Source organism: Saimiri boliviensis, chromosome 14 (genome assembly GCF_048565385.1).
Source record: "Saimiri boliviensis isolate mSaiBol1 chromosome 14, mSaiBol1.pri, whole genome shotgun sequence".
In the NCBI taxonomy this organism is placed as follows: domain Eukaryota; kingdom Metazoa; phylum Chordata; class Mammalia; order Primates; family Cebidae; genus Saimiri; species Saimiri boliviensis.
Genome location: NC_133462.1, coordinates 64,752,719 through 64,772,510, shown reverse-complemented (window position 1 = coordinate 64,772,510; position 19,792 = coordinate 64,752,719). Strand labels below are relative to the sequence as shown.

General features: G+C 43.8%; 2 protein-coding genes and 1 pseudogene across 8 annotated transcripts in view; 1 reads left to right on the top strand and 2 right to left on the bottom strand.

Annotated features, from left to right (window-relative positions):
• Positions 1–19,792, bottom strand: part of TATDN3 (TatD DNase domain containing 3) — a 59,451-nt gene that overhangs the window by 16,919 nt on the left and 22,740 nt on the right. For 5 of the 7 annotated variants that reach the window (XM_074385166.1, XM_074385161.1, XM_074385168.1 and 2 more), the window contains one exon: positions 3,970–4,156. The exons of the other annotated variants lie outside the window; for them this stretch is intronic. The gene's annotated coding sequence lies outside the window, so the exon portion shown is untranslated. The remainder of the gene's footprint in view (positions 1–3,969; positions 4,157–19,792) is intronic. 7 annotated transcript variants of the gene reach the window in all.
• SPATA45 (spermatogenesis associated 45) lies at positions 914–2,123 on the top strand. Its single transcript, XM_074385170.1, has one exon. It carries the CDS (start codon positions 985–987, stop codon positions 1,273–1,275), a length of 291 nt encoding a protein of 96 aa, XP_074241271.1. The 5' UTR covers positions 914–984; the 3' UTR covers positions 1,276–2,123.
• On the bottom strand, positions 6,446–19,575 carry LOC141581071 (small ribosomal subunit protein uS7-like; annotated as a pseudogene).

The window sequence follows — 19,792 nt, the reverse complement described above, 5'->3', positions numbered from 1 at the left end:
CTTCTTGAGACTGTTGACTGTATCACTGTATCATTTATCAGTTCTGAATATTTCTCAATCTTTACAAATCTTGCTCTGTCACCCAGGCTGTAGTGCAATGGCACAATCTCAGCTCACCGCAACCTTTGCCTTGCAGGCTTTAAGTGATCCTCTCTGCTTTCCAAAGTGTTGGGATTATAGGCGTGAGCCACTGCACCTGGCCACCTTTTTTTTTTTTTTTTTTTTTGAGACAGAGTCTCACACTGTCACCTGAGCTGGAGTGCAATGGTGTGATCTCAGCTCACTGCAACCTCTGCCTCCTTGGTTCAAGCGATTCTCGTGCCTCAGCTTCCCGAGTAGCTGGGATTACAGGTGCCCGCCACCACACTCAGCTAGTTTTTTGTATTTTTAGTAGAGATGGAGTTTCACTAAGTTGGCCAGGCTGGTCTGGTCTTGAACTCCTGGCCTCATGATCTGCCTGCCTTGGCCTCCTAAAGTGCTGGGATAATAATAATAAAACAGTGAGGTGTGCTCTCCAGGCACGGTGGCTCACAACTGTAATCCCAGCATTTCAGAAGACTGAAGTGGGCAGATCACCTCAAGCCAGGAGTTTGAGACCAGCCTGGCCAACATGACAAAACCCCGTTGCTACTAAAATACAAAAATTAGCCAGGCATGGTGGTGCACACTTGTAATTGCTACTCAGGAGGCTGAGGCACGAGAATCACTTGAACCTGGAAGGTAGAGGTTGCAGTAAGCTGAGATCACACCATTGCACTCCAGCCTGGGTGACAGAGCAAAATGCTGTCTAAAAAAATAAATAAATAAAAAAGTGAGGTGGGGTGGGAGGCGTGGTGGTGGTAGTGTTATTTTATGAAAGGAAAAACAGGAAACTGGTAAATGTGATTGTGAATAGTGGCTTCTAAGTCAAAAAGACAATTGATAGTATTTTTTCGTTTGCTTGTAGGATAGCAAGAATCACTTGACGATTGCTTTGTGAGCATAATGGCATCTATAAACAAAATCACTGAAATAATTAAAAAACATGGAGTAAGCAAACAACATCTTCTGGAGGAGATAAACAGAAAGCGTGAATCCAACTGCTTGGTGGAACGAAGCAATCAAGTCAGCTTACTGAGAGCTCAGAAGAGGCACTTCCCGGGTGCTTATCAGTCCTCTACTCATACCACAGCCAAAGAGCCTGTTCCTGACAGTGGCAGGAGCTCCTGGGTCAAGCTGAGTCTCCTTGCTCATGTGGAGAGGAAGCACTTTCCACCAAAAAGTAAGATGTTATGATAAGATTTTTGTTTTCAAACGGAGTTCCACTCTTGTCACCCAGGCTGGAGTGTAATGGCATGATCTCAGCTCACTGCCACCTCATCCTCCAAGGTTCAGGCTAGTCTCTTGCCTCAGCCTCCCAGGTACCTGGAATTACAGGTGCCCACCACCACAGCCAGCTAATTTTTTTTTGTATTTTTTAGTAGAGACAGGGTTTCACCTTATTGGCCATGCTGGTCTCAAACTTCTGACCTCAGGTGATCCACCCATCTCAGCCTCCCAAAGTGCTGGGATTACAGGCATGAGCCACCAGGCCCAGCCTATGATAGGATTCTTAACCAATTGATAGGCAGGATTTGTAGGAATTTCTTAGGAATAATCTCTGGGACCGAAAGAGGTCCCTGAGTATTGCCCTGGTATATCATAAAGGCAATCCGTTTGAAGGTAAAACTGTCATTAAACTAGCCTGGTGGATTGTAAGATCTATTATAGAACAGAGACTCATTTTTTTATGCATACAGAATCCCAGGCCCCAGCTTCAGGCTGTCTCATTCAGTAGGCTCTAGGGAAGTGCCTGGAAATCTGCATTTTCAGAAGACTAAGGTGATGCTGATGCCAATGGCCTGAGAACCACATTTTGAGAAGAATTGTTACAATAGACCACAAAAACTTCAGAGACCTACCATCTCATCAGTTTCTCTGGCCTTTATAAACATTTCATGTGCAAAACTGAGGTGCAATGGAAATCCTTTTAATGACCAAACGTCACATAAAAAGCCCTAATAATATGTGGAGGGGCTAGACATGGTGTGGCCCATGCCTGTAATCCCAGCACTTTGGGAGGCCAAGGCGGGTGGATCACCTGAGGTTAGGAGTTTGAAACCAGCCTGGCCAACATGGTGAAACTCTATCTCTACTAAAAATACAAACATTGGCTGGGCGTGGTGGCATGCACCTGTAGTCCCAGACTTGTGAGGCTGAGGCAGGAGAATTGCTTGAATTCTGGAGGAGGAGGTTGCAGTGAGCTGAGATCACTCCAGTGCACTCCAGCCTGGGTGACAGAACAAGACTCTGTCTCAAGAAAAAAAAAAATTGAGGAAGTTTGGTGGGGGCAGCAGATGGCAGGGTGGTGATGGTGTTATTATTTTATATGAGGAGGAAGGGCAACTGATAAATACCTTCATTGTGAATACTCGTTTCTTAGTCTAGGCAGGCAGCCGATAGCATTTTCTCATTTATTTGAAAAAAAGAGAATGGGGTGTGTAATCATATCTAATACAACCAACAAATTCTTAATTTAGATCAGAAACAAAAGAATTACCACATTTGAGATTTCACTTCTTTCATGTGGCTGTAACTTTACGTTTGCCCAGTGCTCTTAGGAAGTGGAGTGTGATACAGCGTGGTGTAGAAAGCTGAGATTCTCCCAATATTTTTAGAGTTAATCTGTAACAGTCATGTGTTTTTTTATTCAAAAATAACTCTTAGGCTGGGTAAGGTGGCTCATGCCTAAAATCCCAGCATTTTGGGAGGCCGAAGTGGGTGAATCATCTGAGGTGAAAGGACAAAGTATTACATTTCACTTTAAATCAAAAGCTAGAAGTGATTATGCTTAGTGAGGAAGGCATGACAAAAGCCAAGATAGGCCAAAAGCCAGGCCTCTTGTGCCAATCTTTTATCCAAATTATGAATGCAAAGAAAAAACTCTTGGAAACACACAAATGATAAGAAAGCAAAACAGCCTATTGCCAATAGGGAAAGTTTGAGTGGTCTGAACAGATCAACACAGCCACATTTCTTTAAGCCAAAGCCTAATCCAGAGCCAGACCCTAACTCTCCTCAATTCTGTGAAAGCTGAGTCTCTCTGTCACCCAGGCTGAAGTGCAGTGGCATGATCTCAGCTCACTGCAACCTCCGCCTCCCAGGTTCAAATGCTTCAGCCTCCCAAGTAGCTGGGATCACAGGTGCCCACCACCTCACCTGGCTAATTGGTTTTTTGTTTTGTTTTGTTTTGTTTTGTTTTTGTATTTTTAGTAGAGATGGGGTTTCACCATATTCCTGGTTCACCAGGAGGCCAGTCTCAAACTCATGGCTTCAAGTGATCCACCCGCCTCAGCCTCCCAAAATGCTGGGATTATAGGCATGAGGGACTGTGCCTGGGAGGAGGTCATTATTCTAAGTGAAGTGAGTCAGGAATGGAAAACCAAATATCGTATGTTCTCACTTATAAGTGGGAGCTAAGCTATGAGGATGCAAAGGCATAAGAATGATATGATGGACTTTAGGGACCCAAGGGAAAGGTGGAAGAGGGACAAGGGATAGAAGACTACACACTGGGTACAGTGTACACTGCTCAGGTGATGGGTGCACCAACATCTTGGAAATCACCAATAAATAACTTACCATGTAACAAAAAACCACCTTTACCCCCAAAACTACTGAAATAAAAAATAAACAAAAGAAACCACCCTATCTAAGCAGCACTTCTCAACACTCTATAGTCCCTTTCCCAGCTTTCTTTTTCACCACAATGTTTATCATGCCCTAATGAAGACTAAGCTTTTTGAAGGCAGTGATGATATCTGCTTTTTTCACTACTTGATCCTCATTCCCTAGAACAGTGTCTGGCCCAAATTAGGCACTCAGGAAATGCTTCCTGGCTGACTGAATAAACGTTGGGACAAGGAATATACTTTCCCAGAAGTAACTTACCTCATTCCTCTAGAGACCAATAGCTATGTCCTTAGGCAATGGCTCACAAAGTTAGAGTTTCTCACAGCGACCTTAGTTGGTTGCTGTAGAATAATCTTCAGAAATGCAAGAGGGTAATAATACAGTACACTTTGCTGGACATATTCAATAAGAATTGGAAGGCACTTTATTCTTTTCCTTTGCATACCTGTGCGAGAGGAAGAAACACTCATTTACTCTTCATTCATTCAACAAATATATATGAGTGCCTACTTTATGTCAGGCACTGTTCTACGTGCTTGTCAATACAGTGATGAACAAAATCTTGCCTCAAAAAGCTTTGGCCAGGTGTGTGCTGGCTCACACCTGCTATCCTAGCACTTTGGTAGGCAGAGGCAGGAGGATCCCTCGAGCCCAGGAGTTTGAGACCAGCCTGGGCAACATAGAGAGATCCTGTCTCTATTTCTAAAAACAAAACAAAACAAAACAAAACAGAACTTAGATTTCACTGGGTAGAGCCAGATAAACAAGTTAAAAAATACTGAATGTTAGCCAGGCACAGTGGCTCACACCTGTAATCCCAGCACTTTGGGACACCAAGACAGGTGGATCACCTGAGATCAGGAGTTCGAGACCAACTTGGCCAACATGGTGAAACCCTGCAAAAAATTAGCTGGGCATGGTGGTGCATGCCTGTAATCCCAGCTACTCTGGAGGCTGAGGCAGGAGAATGGCTTGAACCTGGGAGGTGGAGGTTGCAGTGAGCCGATATTGTGCCACTGCACTATAGCCTAGGCAACAAGATTGAAACTCCATCTTAAAAAAAAAAAAAAAAAGTAAATGTCAGATCAGATAGTGGTGAGTGGGTGCTATGGGGACACAGGAAACAGCAGGGTGGAGGGTGCATCGCTGCCCGTAGAACTATACGGGGATTACTATCCAGTGCATGAGGCATGACCCAGGACTCCTGGGTTCCTTGAGGTGAGGTGTCTTATATAAACAGGGAGAAGGGACAGAATGACACTAGTCCTGATGATGGAACCTCAACCTGTGTGTTGAGGGGAAGGAATGGTATGGATTTTGCATAGAGTATTTGGAGTTCTAGGCGCTCCTCTTTGCTTCTACTAATAGTGATGTGAAGACCAGGAAAGTTCTCTTAGAGATTTCCAGGCCCTCTCTTCAATCTTCCACTTGGAAATGTGGAGCCCAAAAAAGGGGGCAGTTTATTTAATATATAGTCTTAAAAACACCTGGGTTCAAGTTTTGCCTCTGTCATTGACTAGTATCATACTTTTAGTCATTTGATTTTTTTTTTAGAGGCAGAGTCTTGCTCTGTCACTGGGGCTGAAGTGCAGTGGTGTGATCATGGCTCACTGTATCCTTGACCGCCTAGGGTCAAGAGATTCTCCCACCTCTCAGCCTCCCTAGTAGCTAGGACTATAGGCATGTGCCATCATGCCTGGCTAACTTTTGTATTTTTTAAATAGAGACTGGGTTTCGCCATGTTTCCCAATCTGGTCTCAAACTCCTGATCTCAAGCAATCTGCCTGCTTCAGCCTCTCAAAGTGAGTGCTGGGATAATAGGTGTGAGCCACTGTGCCCAGCCATTTGGTGTTTTCTTTCTTTCTTTCTTTTTTTAATTGAGATGGTGTCTTGCTCTGTCACCCAGACTGGACTACAGTGGCCTTATCACAGCTCACTGCAACCTCTGCTGCCCAGGTTCAAGCGATTCTCATTCCTCAGCCTCCTGTGTAGCTGGGATTACAGGCATGCACCACCACACCCAGATACTTTTTTTTTTTTTTTTTTTTTTTTTTTGAGATGAACTCTCACTCTGTCACCCAGGCTAGAGTGTCATGGTGCAATCTCAGCTCACTGCAACCTCTGCCTCCCAGGTTCAAGCGATTCTCCTAACTTAGCCTCCTGAGGAGCTGGGATCACAGGTGTGTGCCACTATGCCCAGCTAATTTTTGTATTTTTAGTAGAGACGGAGTTTCATCATGTTAGGTGGGATGATCTCTAACTCTTGACCTCGTGATCCACCTGCCTCGGCCTCCCAAAGCGATGGGATTACAAGCGGGAGCCACCGCGCCTGGCTGCCATTTAGTGTTTCTAAACCTTAGTTTCTGTATCTGAAAAACAGTACTCTACCCTCCAGGGTTATTTTAAAAAACATGAAATGTATTATAAGTTATATGACAAATACTTTTTTTTATTTTTCAGATAATGCCATATTTGGATAAAGTACATCTCCAGACACACACAGAAATGTCTTTGATCCTTCTTCAGTGTCTAAATTATTTAAATATTTTAATTATAAACAAAGCTAAACAAAAGTATTTACTAGATCCCTTAAAAAACATTAAGTCACACAAAACATATGACATCTTTATTCATTCCATTCTATCATTTAGACTTAGATGATTTGAAGAGACAGTATTTGAGTTCTTTAAAGATACTTTCAAAGACGAATACCTGAGTTTTCTCTACAGTGATCTTCTTTTTTTTTTTTTTTTTTTTTTTTTTTTGAGACAGAGTCTTGCTCTGTTGCCCAGGCTGGAATGCAGTGACATGATCTCAGCTCACTGCAACTTCTGCCTCCCAGGTTCAAGCGATTCTCCTGTCTCAGCCTCCTGAGAAGCTGGGACTACAGGCACATGCCACCACGCCCAGCTATGTTTTGTATTTTTAGTAGAGACGGTGTTTTACCATATTGGTCGGGCTGGTCTTGAACTCCTGACCTCAGGTGATCCACTAGCCTTGGCCTCCCAAAGTGCTGGGATTACAGGCGTGAGCCACCATGCCTGGCTGATCTTTTCTTTTTTTTGAGACAGAGTTTTGCTATTGTTGCCCAGGCTGGTGTGCAAGGGCACGATCTCGGCTCACCGCAACCTCCGCCTCCCAGGTTCAAGCGACTCTCCTGCCTCAGCCTCCAGAGTAGCTGGGATTACAGGCATGCGTCACCACACCCAGCTAATTTTGTATTTTTAGTAGAGATGAGGTTTCTCCAAGTTGGTCAGGCTGGTCTCAAACTCCTGACCTCAGGTGATCCGCCCACCTCAGCCTCCCAAAGTGCTGGGATTACAGGTGTGAGCCACCATGCCTGGCCCTGATCTTCTCTTTACTCATCTAAAATGTTTAAATAATAGTTTATATTTGTTTCTATAATTCAGTGGAATATATTGATCAACCCAACTGATCAGGTTGAAGGCTAAAAAGTTAACACTTGCTTCTAAATGATAAATTAACTTCCTCTGTTAAAGCTACAGTTTTGATGATTTGAATAAGGAGATATTTAAGAGGGTAATATAAGGTGCCTATAGACAGGGCTTTCTGTTATATTGCCTTGTCCATTCCCAAAGAGGTCATGGTTAGAATAATCTCATGGCCAAATCCTGTTTGGCTACTATCACCTCTGTGTCATTGCTTCTTGGATCATAATGTCTTCAAATCTTTTTTTTTTTTTTAGATGGAGTCACACTGCGTTGTTCAGGCTGGGGTGCAGTGGTGTGATCTCAGCTCACTGAAACCTCTGCCTCCCAAGTTCAAGCGATTCTTGTGCCTCAGCCTTCCGAGTAGCTGGGACTACAGGCATGTACCATCATGCCAGACTAATTTTTTGTATTTTTAGTAGAGATGAGATTTCACCATGTTGCCCAGGCTGGTCTCAAACTCCTGACCTCAGGTGATCTCCCTGCCTTAGCCTCCCAAAGTGCTGGGATTACAGGCATGAGCCTCCTCAAATCTTAACTTGGTTTATGTTCCTTTGCATAGTTAAGAACCTACTCTATATGGCAAGCAGAGCACTGCCTGGCCTGGAACCCAGAGCTTTTTGGCATTTGTATTTCAATAAGACATTCACCTTTTATATGGATGCCCTCTACTTCCACAGGAAGCTCAGACTCATAGAAAGCCAAAGTGTTCTGATATTTGAAGGGATATGGGTAAGTCAGCTGGCTTAAAGCCTTACGTCAGCCAGGACTATATAGTAGGGCACCATGTGGATAAGACTCATCAACCATGAGAATATGTTAAAAAATAGTAATAATAAACAACACAGAACTACAGCTAATTTTTCACTTCCCAAAAGGCAAATACCTAGCCAGGCAGCAGTGGCAGATGCCTATAGTCTTAGCTAATCAGGAGGCTGGAGTGGGAGGATCACTTGAGACCAGGAGTTCAAGGCTGTAGTATGCGATGATCATGCCTGTGAATAGCCACTGCCCTCCAGCCTGTGCAACACGGCGAAAGTCTGCTTTTTCTCTTTTGGAAACAGGGTCTCATTTTGTCACCCAGGCTTGAGTGCAGTGGCATGATCATGACTCACTGCAGCTGGACTTCCCGGGCTCAGATGATTCTCCCACCTCAGCCTCCTAAGTAGCCGGTACTACAGGTGTACACCTGGCTAATTTTTATATTTTTAGTAGAGACAGGGTTTCGCCATATTGCTGGTCTTGAACTGCTGGTCTCAAGCAATCTGCCCTCCTCAGCCCCCCAGAGTGCTGGGATTCTGTAATCCTGTTTTTGTTTGTTTGTTTGTTTTTAAACAAATACCTATTGTCAAGAACTGTAAAGGATTATTGTGCCAGAGTTGTCATGGGCACCCACAGAAGACATGAGGCTCCTGGTTCAGAGGCAAAGGATTTTACTACTCAGAGCACAACAAGGAACACAAGCCTCATGTTTGGGTTGGTTCCCCTTGCTCTCCCCAACACCCTCAAGATCCATGGGGCAATGTGAAGATGTCCAGGTAGATGCCACACACACAGAGGTTTTGCCTCACAGCTGAGGAAAGCAGCTTAAAGAAACCCAACCCTTGCCCGAAAGGAGACATTATCTTCATTATAGTGGATGGTAAACAGACCTGCCCTCTGCTCCAGAGGGAGTCATGATCTTCCAAAGAGATAATCTGGAACAAAGGTTGTCAGTGCCTCTGCTCCCTAGATGTGCAGAAACATGCAAGTCCTGTAGAGAATTATCTTCCCACACTCAGTAGCTCAAATAAAGACTATCAAATACAGTATTATCTCTTTGGCTCAAGCTAGAATGAATAACAGGAAATAAACACATAGGTGGTAAAGGAGTGTCAGGGTATGGACAGTACATTTCTTTTTCTTCTTTTTGAGACAGGGTCTCACTCTGTTGCCCAGGCTCGAGTGCCATGGTGCGACTTCGGCCAAGTGCAGCCTCAACCTCCCCGGCTCAAGCAATTGTCTCACCTCAGCCTCCAGATTCGCTGGGACTACAGTGTGTACCACCATGCCCAGATAATTTTGTTACTTTGGCTATGTTTACCAGGCTCGTTTCAAACTCCTGGCTTCAGGCAATCCTCCCACTTCAGCTTCCCAAAATGCTGGGATTACAGAGATGAGCCACCACACCCAGCTGGACAGTACGATCAACACATTCCCTAACCTCAGTTCTCACTAACCCTAACCATCCTCCTCTCCTATGTGCCTCTGGTTTTATAAAACTACTTGTGACTCTCTGAATTTGCCTTATTCCACTACTTCCTCTTTACCTAACTTCAATTTGTATACGATTTAATTTCGATACCACCTCCTTCTGGAAACCTTCCCTTATCCCTGATCCCACCTTAGGCATTTTCTACTTTATCCTCCTCTATACACCCTACAGCAGTCTTAGGCTAAAACCAGAACCTCAAAAGTCACAAGACAATGTATGTATTTGGACTCTGACCCTACCTGAAATGGCAGAAAGTCCACATGCTCTCCACCCCCTCCCAGGTGTGTTTCATATCTGTCCGTGCATGGGTTTCCTCAGTAACACTAAATCACAGTTTCCTCCTTTTCTGACCTGGCTTCCTGCAAAGCCCAAATGTGGTCTACTGGTGGAATTCTTTCTTGCTTGGGAAGGTCAGTCTTTTTCTATCTCTAAGGCCTTGCAACTGATTGGATGAGGTCAACCCACTTTACAGAGGGGAATCTGCTTCACTCATAGTCCACTGATTTAAACGTTAATCTAATTTACAATATACCTTCACAGAAACATCTAGAATAATGTTTAACCAATTATCTGGGTAATGTAGCCTCACCAAATTGACACATCAAATTAACCATCACGGCAGCTGTCCCCCCAAATAACCCTTTACCTTATACTGGGGGATTCTCTGGCATCTGAAAGCCCCAGGCCAATGCTCATGATTCCCAACTCCCCACTCTCTGAATTCCACTGGGGTGGATCTGGTGGACTCTGGCCTTTCCTATGCCCTTGAGAACCAGAGAGCAGTAGAGGCGGCCCCACATAAAACTCATTATCCTTAGCTTTAGCAGGTAGCTCAGGAAATCCACAGGACAGCCTTGGTAGGCTTCTGGAAAATTTAGTAAAGAGTAAGGCTAAGTGGCGTTCTGGAGGAATTGTAAGAAATTTGCTATTTGGGGCCAGGTGTGGTGGCTCATGCCTATAATCCCAGCACTTTAGGAGGCCAAGGCAGGAGGACTGCTTGAGGCCAGGAGTTCAAGACAAGCTTGGGCAACACAATGAGACCCTGTCACTAAAAATAAATTAACAATATTTAAATAAAAACAATTTTGCCTTCGGGTGCAACGGCTCATGCCTCTAATCCCAGCACTTTGGGAGGCTGAGGTGGGATGATCACTTGAGCTCAGGAGTTCAAGACCAGCCTGGGTAAGACAGCAAAACCCTGTCTCTACCAAAAATACAAAAAATTAGCCAGTCATGGTGGCTTGCACCTGTGGTCCCAGCTACTTGGGAGGCTGAGGTGGGAGGATGGCTTGAGCCAGGGAGGCAGAGGTTGCAGTGAGCCAAGATGGCACCACTGCACTCCAGCCTGGATTGTCACTCTGTCAAGTGAGACCTCATCTCAAACACACACACACACCAAATTGCTATTTTATTAACAGTTTTAGATATTTTTTCTTTTTTTTTTCTGTTGTGGGGCCACTCCAAAGGGCAGACAGGTTTATAGGGCAGCAACCTGGAAAATCAGGCGTTGGACTTGGACACACCCTTCAGCTCTCCCTTCTTCTTGATGGCAGAGGAGTTGGAGGAGCCCTTGGCGCCACTGATGAGCTCATCAGTCAGGCACTTAGCGATGGTCTTGTTCCGGAAGGCAGCCTCACGAGCGCCTGTGCACAGCAGCCAGATGACCTGATTTACACGGCACAACGGGGACATGTCCACAGCCTGTCGTTTCACAGTTCTGGCTTGCCCAATGTGTACAGAGGCCTCCCAGGGACCATTGTTGATGATGACGTTCACCAGGACCTGCAGAGTCCTCGCCTGTGAGCAGGTGAATGGTCTTAAAGGCATGCTTGGCGATGTGCAAGGTCATGAGCTTCTTGCGGTTATTGTGACTGCTTGTCATCATGGAATGAGTGAGGTGCTCCACAGTGGGGCGCTGAGCTTTGTGGAAGCGTTTGGCGGCATACTGCCCTGCACTGTGAGGCAGGTGCTTGACATACTTCTCCTTTACTGCAGTATAATCCTGCAGGGAAACGTCATTGATCTGCATGCATATCATCTGTGTTCTGCTTCCCAAAGAGCTTGATGTCTGGGCTCTCTGCCCCCGCTGGTGCTGTTGTCTCCCATTTGGTCCCTGGGAGCACAGCCTGAGCATCTCTATTGCTTGGCGTGGACCATGTGCTGCCCTGGCACAGACAGGAAACTAGATATTTCAATGATCGTTTTTAGGCTTCTTTTTTTATTTTTTATTTTTTATTTTTTTTTCTGAGTCAGAGTTTCCCTCTTGTTGCCCAGGCTGGAGTAAAATGACACGATTTCGGCTCACCGCAACCTCCGCCTCCTGGGTTCAGGCAATTCTCCTGCCTCAGCCTCCTGAGTAGCTGGGATTACAGGCACACGCCACCATGCCCAGCTAATTTTTTGTATTTTTAGTAGGGACGGGGTTTCACCATGTTGACCAGGATGGTCTCGATCTCTTGACCTTGTGATCCACCTGCCTCGGCCTCCCAAAGTGCTGGGATTACAGGTTTGAGCCACCGCGCCCGGCCACGCTTCTTAACTTTTATTAATAATAGACAGTTCTTTTTGGGTCCCAGAAAAGAAAGTGGAAGAAGCAGATTCAAATGGTATTTGCATGTAGAATCCTTCTATAGGAAGCCACTGATTTCAGAAGGCCCCTGTTAAAAATAGACTCCCCTGATAATATGTTTGGCAGTCCAGTAAATTTGTTTGGTGACAGTATTGCAACAAACTTTGTTGTGGTACAGGTAATTCACCTCAAATTCAGAGAGGAATCTTGGGAAATGGGCTTATTGGAGAACTCTTGTGACCCTTGGGGATTGGGGACAAGTTCCTCCAGGCCTTGTTTTGTGTGGGGTTTGGGATACAATTTTACAGGCGTGATCCTTTGTTTGATTCCAGCAGGTGTATTCTTTCTGGTCAAATTAATTCCTGACTTTTCTTGTGAGTTTCCAACAAGAGGATTTTTTTTTTTTTTTTTTTTTTTTTTATGGAGTCTCACTCAGTTGCCCAGGCTGGGATGCAGTGGCATGATCTCATCTTACTACAATCTCCGCCTCCCGGGTTCAAGTGATTCTCATACCTCAGCCTCCTGAGTAGCTGGGATTACAGGCATGCCCACCGTACCCAGCTACTTTTCATATTTTTAGTAGAGATGGGTTTTCACCATGTTGTCCAGGCTGGTCTGGAACTCTACTTCAAGTGATGCTCCCACCTTAGCCTCCCTAAGTGCTGGGATTACAGGCATGAGCCACCATGCCTGGCCTCAACAAGAGGGCTTCTTATAATGACAGGAGCATTACACAAGCAGTGAATTGTGGCTATTGATGAACTACAAGGCATAACGACCCCTAAGGGTTAATGGCTCAAGATGATCTTTGGGGTTGAAGTTAAGCAATTCCTATAAAATTCAAAGTTCTTCTTCCCCATCCTGACATTTTAAAGTCAGGAACTTAGGCCCCAAATGAACTCCAAGGTGGCAAAAAGCCTCAAAATGCATGTGAAAGATGGGAGTGAAAGAGAGGAAGGCAAGTTTTGGCCTTGGAGATGATGGAGTTTTGTGGACCAATTGCCTTTTCCATCAATCAGAGTTTAGTTTCAAGAAACAGAAACCAACTTTGACTAATTTAAGCATATAAATGTATTAAATATATTAGGTAGCTCACATAAATCTCTAAGACAGCCAAAAACCAGGTTTGAAGATTATAGAGCTAGAAACAGTGCCCCAAAGCAGGTCACAAGGCTGGTCCATGATGACTCACTGCCTTGGGACACTGAATACAGTTACTGGAATCAATGCCACCACTGCCTCTGAAGTGGGGTACAGCTGCCACTTCCCACACCAGCACAAAGTCCCATGCCATTGGTTTCTTTATATTCCTGGCCTCTGACTTGAAATCTGGGCTGCGTACTTCTGACTGGTGGAACTTAAGTCACGCATTTGCCATGATAGTGAGGAACGCGGGGAAAGCAAGTATTTGGAATGTTCAGTTTCTAGAGTGGAAGATGGGTTCTGCCTCATAAAATGAGGGCTTTCTCACTCTAATATATAAAAAGTAGACCCAAAATATTTAAAAATGTTCATTGCAGTGTTGGCTCCAAATCAGTACATATCCTTCTTGCCATAAGAATTTAAAATGCTTTCACAAGTTTAATCACCATCTGCCATAGGCTTTCAATGTCTCATTCTTTAAATTAATTGGAATTTTGCTCCTGGAGACCTATGCAGGCTATATAACCAGTCCCAGATTTCCCTCTTTTCCTTCTTTCCTGTTTTCCTTCATTTTCCTAAGGGTCTCTTGATGACAGCTACTTCAGGGTATTGATTTTCTCATTAAACAGGGTTCTTAAAAATGCAAGCATTAGAAACTAAATTTGGCTATTTTTTTTTTTTTTTTTGACAGAATCTTGCTCTGTCACCCAGGCTGGAGTGCAGTGGCACAATCATGGTTCACTGTAATCTTGACCTCCTGGGCTCAAGTGATCCTCCTACCTCAGCCTTCCAAGTAGCTGGGACCACAGACATGCACCACTATGCCTGGCAACTTTTTAAATGTTTTGTAGAGACAGAATCTCCCTATGTTGCTCAGGCTGGTCTTGAACTCCTAGTTTCAAGTGATCCTTCTGCCTTGGCCTCCCACAGTACTGGGATTACAGGTCCAAGCCACCTTGCCCAGCCAAATTTGGCAAATTTAAGCAGAAAGGGAATTTACTGAAGGATATTGAATAGCTTGTAAAATCTCCAGGAGGGATGACAAAACGAACTCATGCCAGTGAACTAGAACCACAGAGACTCCACTGCCACAGACATTGGGAATAGACTGCGGTTAACACTGCCAACTTCTGCAAGCTAGACTCAGAATATTGTCATGAAAATCCCTGCCACACTGTCCACCCTTGTGAGCACAGAGTCAGCTCAGTCCCGGCTTTTTAAAATCAGTGTCCTGCTTGCAAGAGAGGCTGGAAAGTGATTGCTTAGCAGTTTCAACTTCTATAGTGGGAAGCAGGTTCTGCTTAGTAAGGTGAGGCATTTCTCACACAATGGGAACTCACAAATGGTATGACCAAAACCAGACCAAAACAAAAACAACAAAGCTGTCTAATGTCTATCCATGTGAACCACAAGATTTCTTTTCCCTCCCTATTACTTCTCTCAGTTATTGCCTGTACACTCAGAGGCCAGCCCCCCAATTCAGAGTTCCTGATTTGCTATACTCTAAGGATGGGCTGTGAAGATGCCATTTAAGCTCATGTAGATAGTAGACAGAGAGGCATTGTGATATTTGAAAACAGTGCTGGGATGGAAGTCAGGGTATTATATATCATCACACATTAGCTGGGAGAATTTACACAATTTAGTTAAATTACTTGGGCCTCAGAAGTAATCCACAGAGAAGTCTTGTACACACATTAAGCTCTTAACACTTTCTGTTCTTACATACTATGCATGGTTCTCAATATGTACAACTTCTTTTTGAGACTGAATCTCACCTTGTTGCTCAGGCTGGAGTGCAGTGGCACGATCTTGGCTCACTGCAATCTCCACTTCCTAGGTTCAAGTGATTCTCCTGCCTCACTCTCATGAGTAGCTGGGACCACAGGCACACACCACCATGCCCAGCTATTTTTGTGTTTTTAGTAGAGGAAGGTTTGCCATGTTGGTCAGGCTGGTCTCGAACTCCTGACTTCAAGAGATCCGCCCCCCTTGGTCTCCCAAAGTGCTGGGATTACAGGCATGAGCCGCTGCACCCAGCCTCAATATGTACGACTTAAATTACTGAACTGAGCAATGAGAAGTTGTTTGCACTATTTTTAATACCTAAGATATAAACACTACAGATTTTCATGAATTACAGGAATGCTCACCAAAGAAACCATCTTTTTTGGAGATATGGTGTTTCACAACTAGCCAAAGAGGAAGGGTTTCAGGGGGGTCTATTAGGATATTTTTGCTTGGAATCCTATGTTTAAACTTGTAGCACTGGTAATCCTTGATTTATCTCATCCCTTTCTATTTTATCTTTTTGGCTGACCCTGTAATTATCAGCACTGACTTTGTCACAATTTATAAAGGACAGTGAGATTTGCCTATGCTTTAAAAGCTAAGCTCTAACAAGCATTGGACAGTCTCTGGAAACCCTTTCTAAGTTACTCAGGTCCTGTAAATGAAACGAAGATTCACATATGCTGCTTTGAAGTATTCTGTGCACAAAAGGGCAAGAAAGGGCAAAGGCAAGAAATAAAACTCTGAAGTATGAGTGTAGCTTGACCATGTAAAAACAGGATTCCTCTTTATGTTTAGTTTAGAAGAGGGGACTTGGAGAGGGGAAGGAAATGTGCAACAGTGAAGTACGGAGGGGATTATGACAAAAATCGTAAACCAGAGATAAAGAGCAAGCAGCAAAGTGGTTAAACGAACTCTTAGTTACAAAAAAAATGAAAGAAAAGAGCTGACAACAATTCTTCAAAAAATAATACAATTTCATCTGATTCTTACTCAAATAAAGGCAAGAGCTAAAATAAGAACCATTTCCTTTAGTAAGGAAGGTCACCATATGCTGGGGCAGTGTGGGGAGGGAGGTGGCAGATCCCTTTTTGCCTTTCAGCTGAGGGGAGAGGGTGTTCCTACAGAATGCAGAAAGACTTGTTTCAGGCCAAAAGAGCTTATTCCTATTTTGCAGAATGGTTCAAAATTAGGAAATCTCTGGATAGTATTTAGTATATTTATAGGTTAAAGGAGAAAAATACGTTTCTCAAAGAACTGTGGAAAGGACGCCAGGCAGGGTGGCTCAAGCCTGTAATCACAGCACTTTGGGAAGCTGAAGCAGGCGGATCATCTGAGATCAGTTTGAGACCAGGCTGGTCAACATGGTGAAACCCTGTCTCTATTAAAAATACAAAAAATTAGCTGGACATGGTGGTGGCTGCCTATAATCCCAGTTACTCAGGACGCTGAGACAGGAGAATCACTTGAACCCAGAAGACAGAGGATGCAGTGAGCTGAGATCATGCCACTGCACTTCAGCATGGGTGACAGAGTGGGACTCTGTCTCTAAAAAATTGTGGAAAGGTATATAATATCCAATATCCATTCCAAAGAGAAGATTGAAAGATAAAATATTTTTGCAATTCCAGTCAGTTTAAGACTTACTGCCTCCATTCACTTGTTTAAAAATATTTGAGGCCAGGTGCAATGGCTCATGCCTGTGATCCCAGCACTTTGGGAGGCTGAGGTAGGTGGATCACAAGGTCAGGAGTTTGAGACCAGCCTGGACAACATGGTGAAACCCCATCTCTACTAAAAATACAAAAAATTAGTGTGGCACATGCCTGTAATCTCAGCTACCTGGGAGGCTGAGGCAGGAGAATCACTTGAACTCAGGAAGTGGTAGTTGCAGTGAGCTGAGATCACGCCATTGCACTCCAGCCTGGGTGACAGAGTTCACTGTCTCAAAAAAATAAAATAAAAATATTTGAGAGCATATCATATTGCAGGCCTTGTTTCAGACGATGTAGAAGATGCAAAAACAAACCAAAATTGACTTGCTCTCAAAAGGCAATTTCTTAAGGTGGAAAACATATACATAAGGTAGCAATAGTAAAAAGGAATATGTGATAAGTATCATTGAACTGGTTTATAGTACTTTGTTCTTCATTACTATAGTGTTGCTGGAAAAGACTCCAAGAGCCAGCCCTTGGGTCTAGCACAGGGAAGAATTGGAGGGGAGTCACAGAGCACAGCGGAGGAAGCAAGTTTATTGGAACTACTCTGTTATAAAGTAGTGAGTCCTGAGGAAGCAGGAGGAACACACTGTCCTTGGGCAGTGTCTCTATTTAGCAAAAAACTATAAGGAGCTATGATTCAACTTGGAAAGTGCTGATATGCTCACTAAAGGTCAAGGCTATTGGTGTTATAATGACCATGAATCCTTCAAACTAAGCCTATTCATTAATGGTATCTTTGGGTGAAGTGGGCTGCATTCAGGACATCTGGACATTCTGCAGGCTTGGCGGGAGATGTCCTGCATGAGCATAATTTTTTTTTTTTTTTGAGACAGAATCTTGTGGTTGCTCAGGCTGAAGTATAGTGGCGCCATCTCGGCTTACCACAAACCTACACCACCTCCCAGGTTCAAGCAATTCTCATGTCTCGGCCTTCTGAGTAGCTGGAACTACAGGCATGTGCCACTATACCCAGCCTTTTTTTTTTTTTTTTTTTTTTGAGACGGAGTCTTGCTCTGTTGTCCAGAGTGGAGTGAGTGGCGTGATCACGGCTCACCACAACCTCCACCTCCTGGGTTCAAGCGATTCTACGGCTTCAGCCTTCTGAGTAGCTGGCACTACACGTGTGTGCCACCATGCCCAGCTAATTTTTGTATTTTTAGTAGAGATGGAGTTTCACGTTGGCCAGGCTGGTCTTGAACAGCTGACCTCATGATCTGCCTGCCTTGGCCTGCCAAAGTGCTGGAGGATTATAGACATTGTCCACCACACGCAGCCTAGCTTTTTAAAATATTAATATTTTAGTAGAGACGGGGTTTTGCCATATGAGCCAGGCTGGTCTTGAACTTCTGGCCTCAAGTGATCCACCTACCTCAGCCTCCCAAAGGGCTAGGATTATAGTTGTGAATATTTTGTAATTATAATACTTATGGCTATTTTTAGACCATAAGTATTAACATTATAAATGTCTTGTGAGTGCCTAGCTACTCACTTTAAGATGGGGTCACTCTAGCCATGTTTTTTTGTCTTTTTTTTTTTTTTTTTTTGAGACTGAGTCTTGCTCTGTCACCAAGGCTGGAGCGTAGTGGCACCATTTCGGCTCACTGCAACCTCAGCCTCATGGGTTCAAGTGATTCTTGTGTCTCAGCCCCCAGAGTAGCTAGGATCACAGGTGTGTGCCACCACACCTGGCTACTTTTTCTGTATTTTTAGTAGAGACGTGGTTTTGCCATGTTGGCCAGGTTGGTCTTGAACTCTTGACCTCAAGTGACCCTCCCATCTTGGCCTCCCAAAGTGTTGGGATTACAGGTGTGAGCCATTGTGCCCAGCCTCTAGTCATATTTTATTAAACGAGAGGCCAGGTAAGGAGGGGTTCCTCTAAGAATAGCACTTCTCACATTGCTTTGAAATTACTTGTCTACTTGGCCATCTCCTTGATTAAATTGTGAACTGAGGGCAAAGACCATATTTTATTCTTCTTTGTAACCTAGGGACCGAGACTAGTAGGCCACATATAGGAGGGGTTTAATAATTGAAACAAACAAATGAATGAATAAATGAAGAAAATAGCTAAACAGTTTAGAGGGCAAGGATCATATCCGGCTGGGGTGATGAGGCAGTGAAGTAATTTAACTTGAATCTTAAAGGATTTAATGGTAACAGTCTGACACAGGGTATGTGTACAGGAGGTAGGAAATAGGGAAAGGAAATACAGAGTTGAAAGAGAGCTTAAAAGTCTGGTTTTGGCTGGGTGCAGTGGCTCCCACTTGTAATCCCAGCACTTTGGGAGGCTGAGGCGGGCGGATCACAATGTCAAAAGATTGAGACCATCCTGACCAACAAGGTGAAACCCCATCTCTACTACAAATACAAAAAATTAGCTGGGTGTGGTGGCATGTGCCTGTAGTCCCAGCTACTCCAGAGGCTGAGGCAGGAGAATTGCTTGAACCTGGGAGGCAGGGGTTGCAGTGAGCCGAGATCATGCCACTGCACTCCAACCTGGTGACAGAGCAAGATTCTGTCTAAAATAAAAAAGGTCTGATTTTAATATAACCTCCTGTTAAATGTAGGAATTTCATTTATAATGGTGCTGATGGGAAAATACCCTATTCTGTTTGTTAGTCTGGTTTGGACAATCTGCCCTATTTTTGATTCTTCTGTAAATGAATTCATTTCAAAATATTTATCGAGTCATTTCAAAGTGATTACATAAAATCACTTTGATTTAAGAAGTTTATTTTTTCTATGACAGGTACTTTTTCCAGCATTTGCTGCTTATATAACAAGATTAAATACCTAAGTTTTGCCATGGGCCACACCTGCTAAGCTACATATAAGCTTTTTAAAAAAATTATAGTAAAATACATACAACATAAAATGTATCATCTTCATTCTTTGAGTGTGCAGTTCAGTGGCATTAAATACCTTCACATTGATGTGCTACCATCACTACCAACTATCTACAGAACTGTTTTTACACCTGAGATTTTTATTTTTATTTTTTTGAGATTTTTATTTATTTACTTTTTTAGAGACAGGTTCTCACATCTCACTAGGTTACCCAGGCCAGACTAAAACTTGGGCTTAAGGGGTCCTCCCATCTCAGCCTCCTGAGTAACTGGTACTACAGGTGCATACCACTGTGCTTGGCTTATAC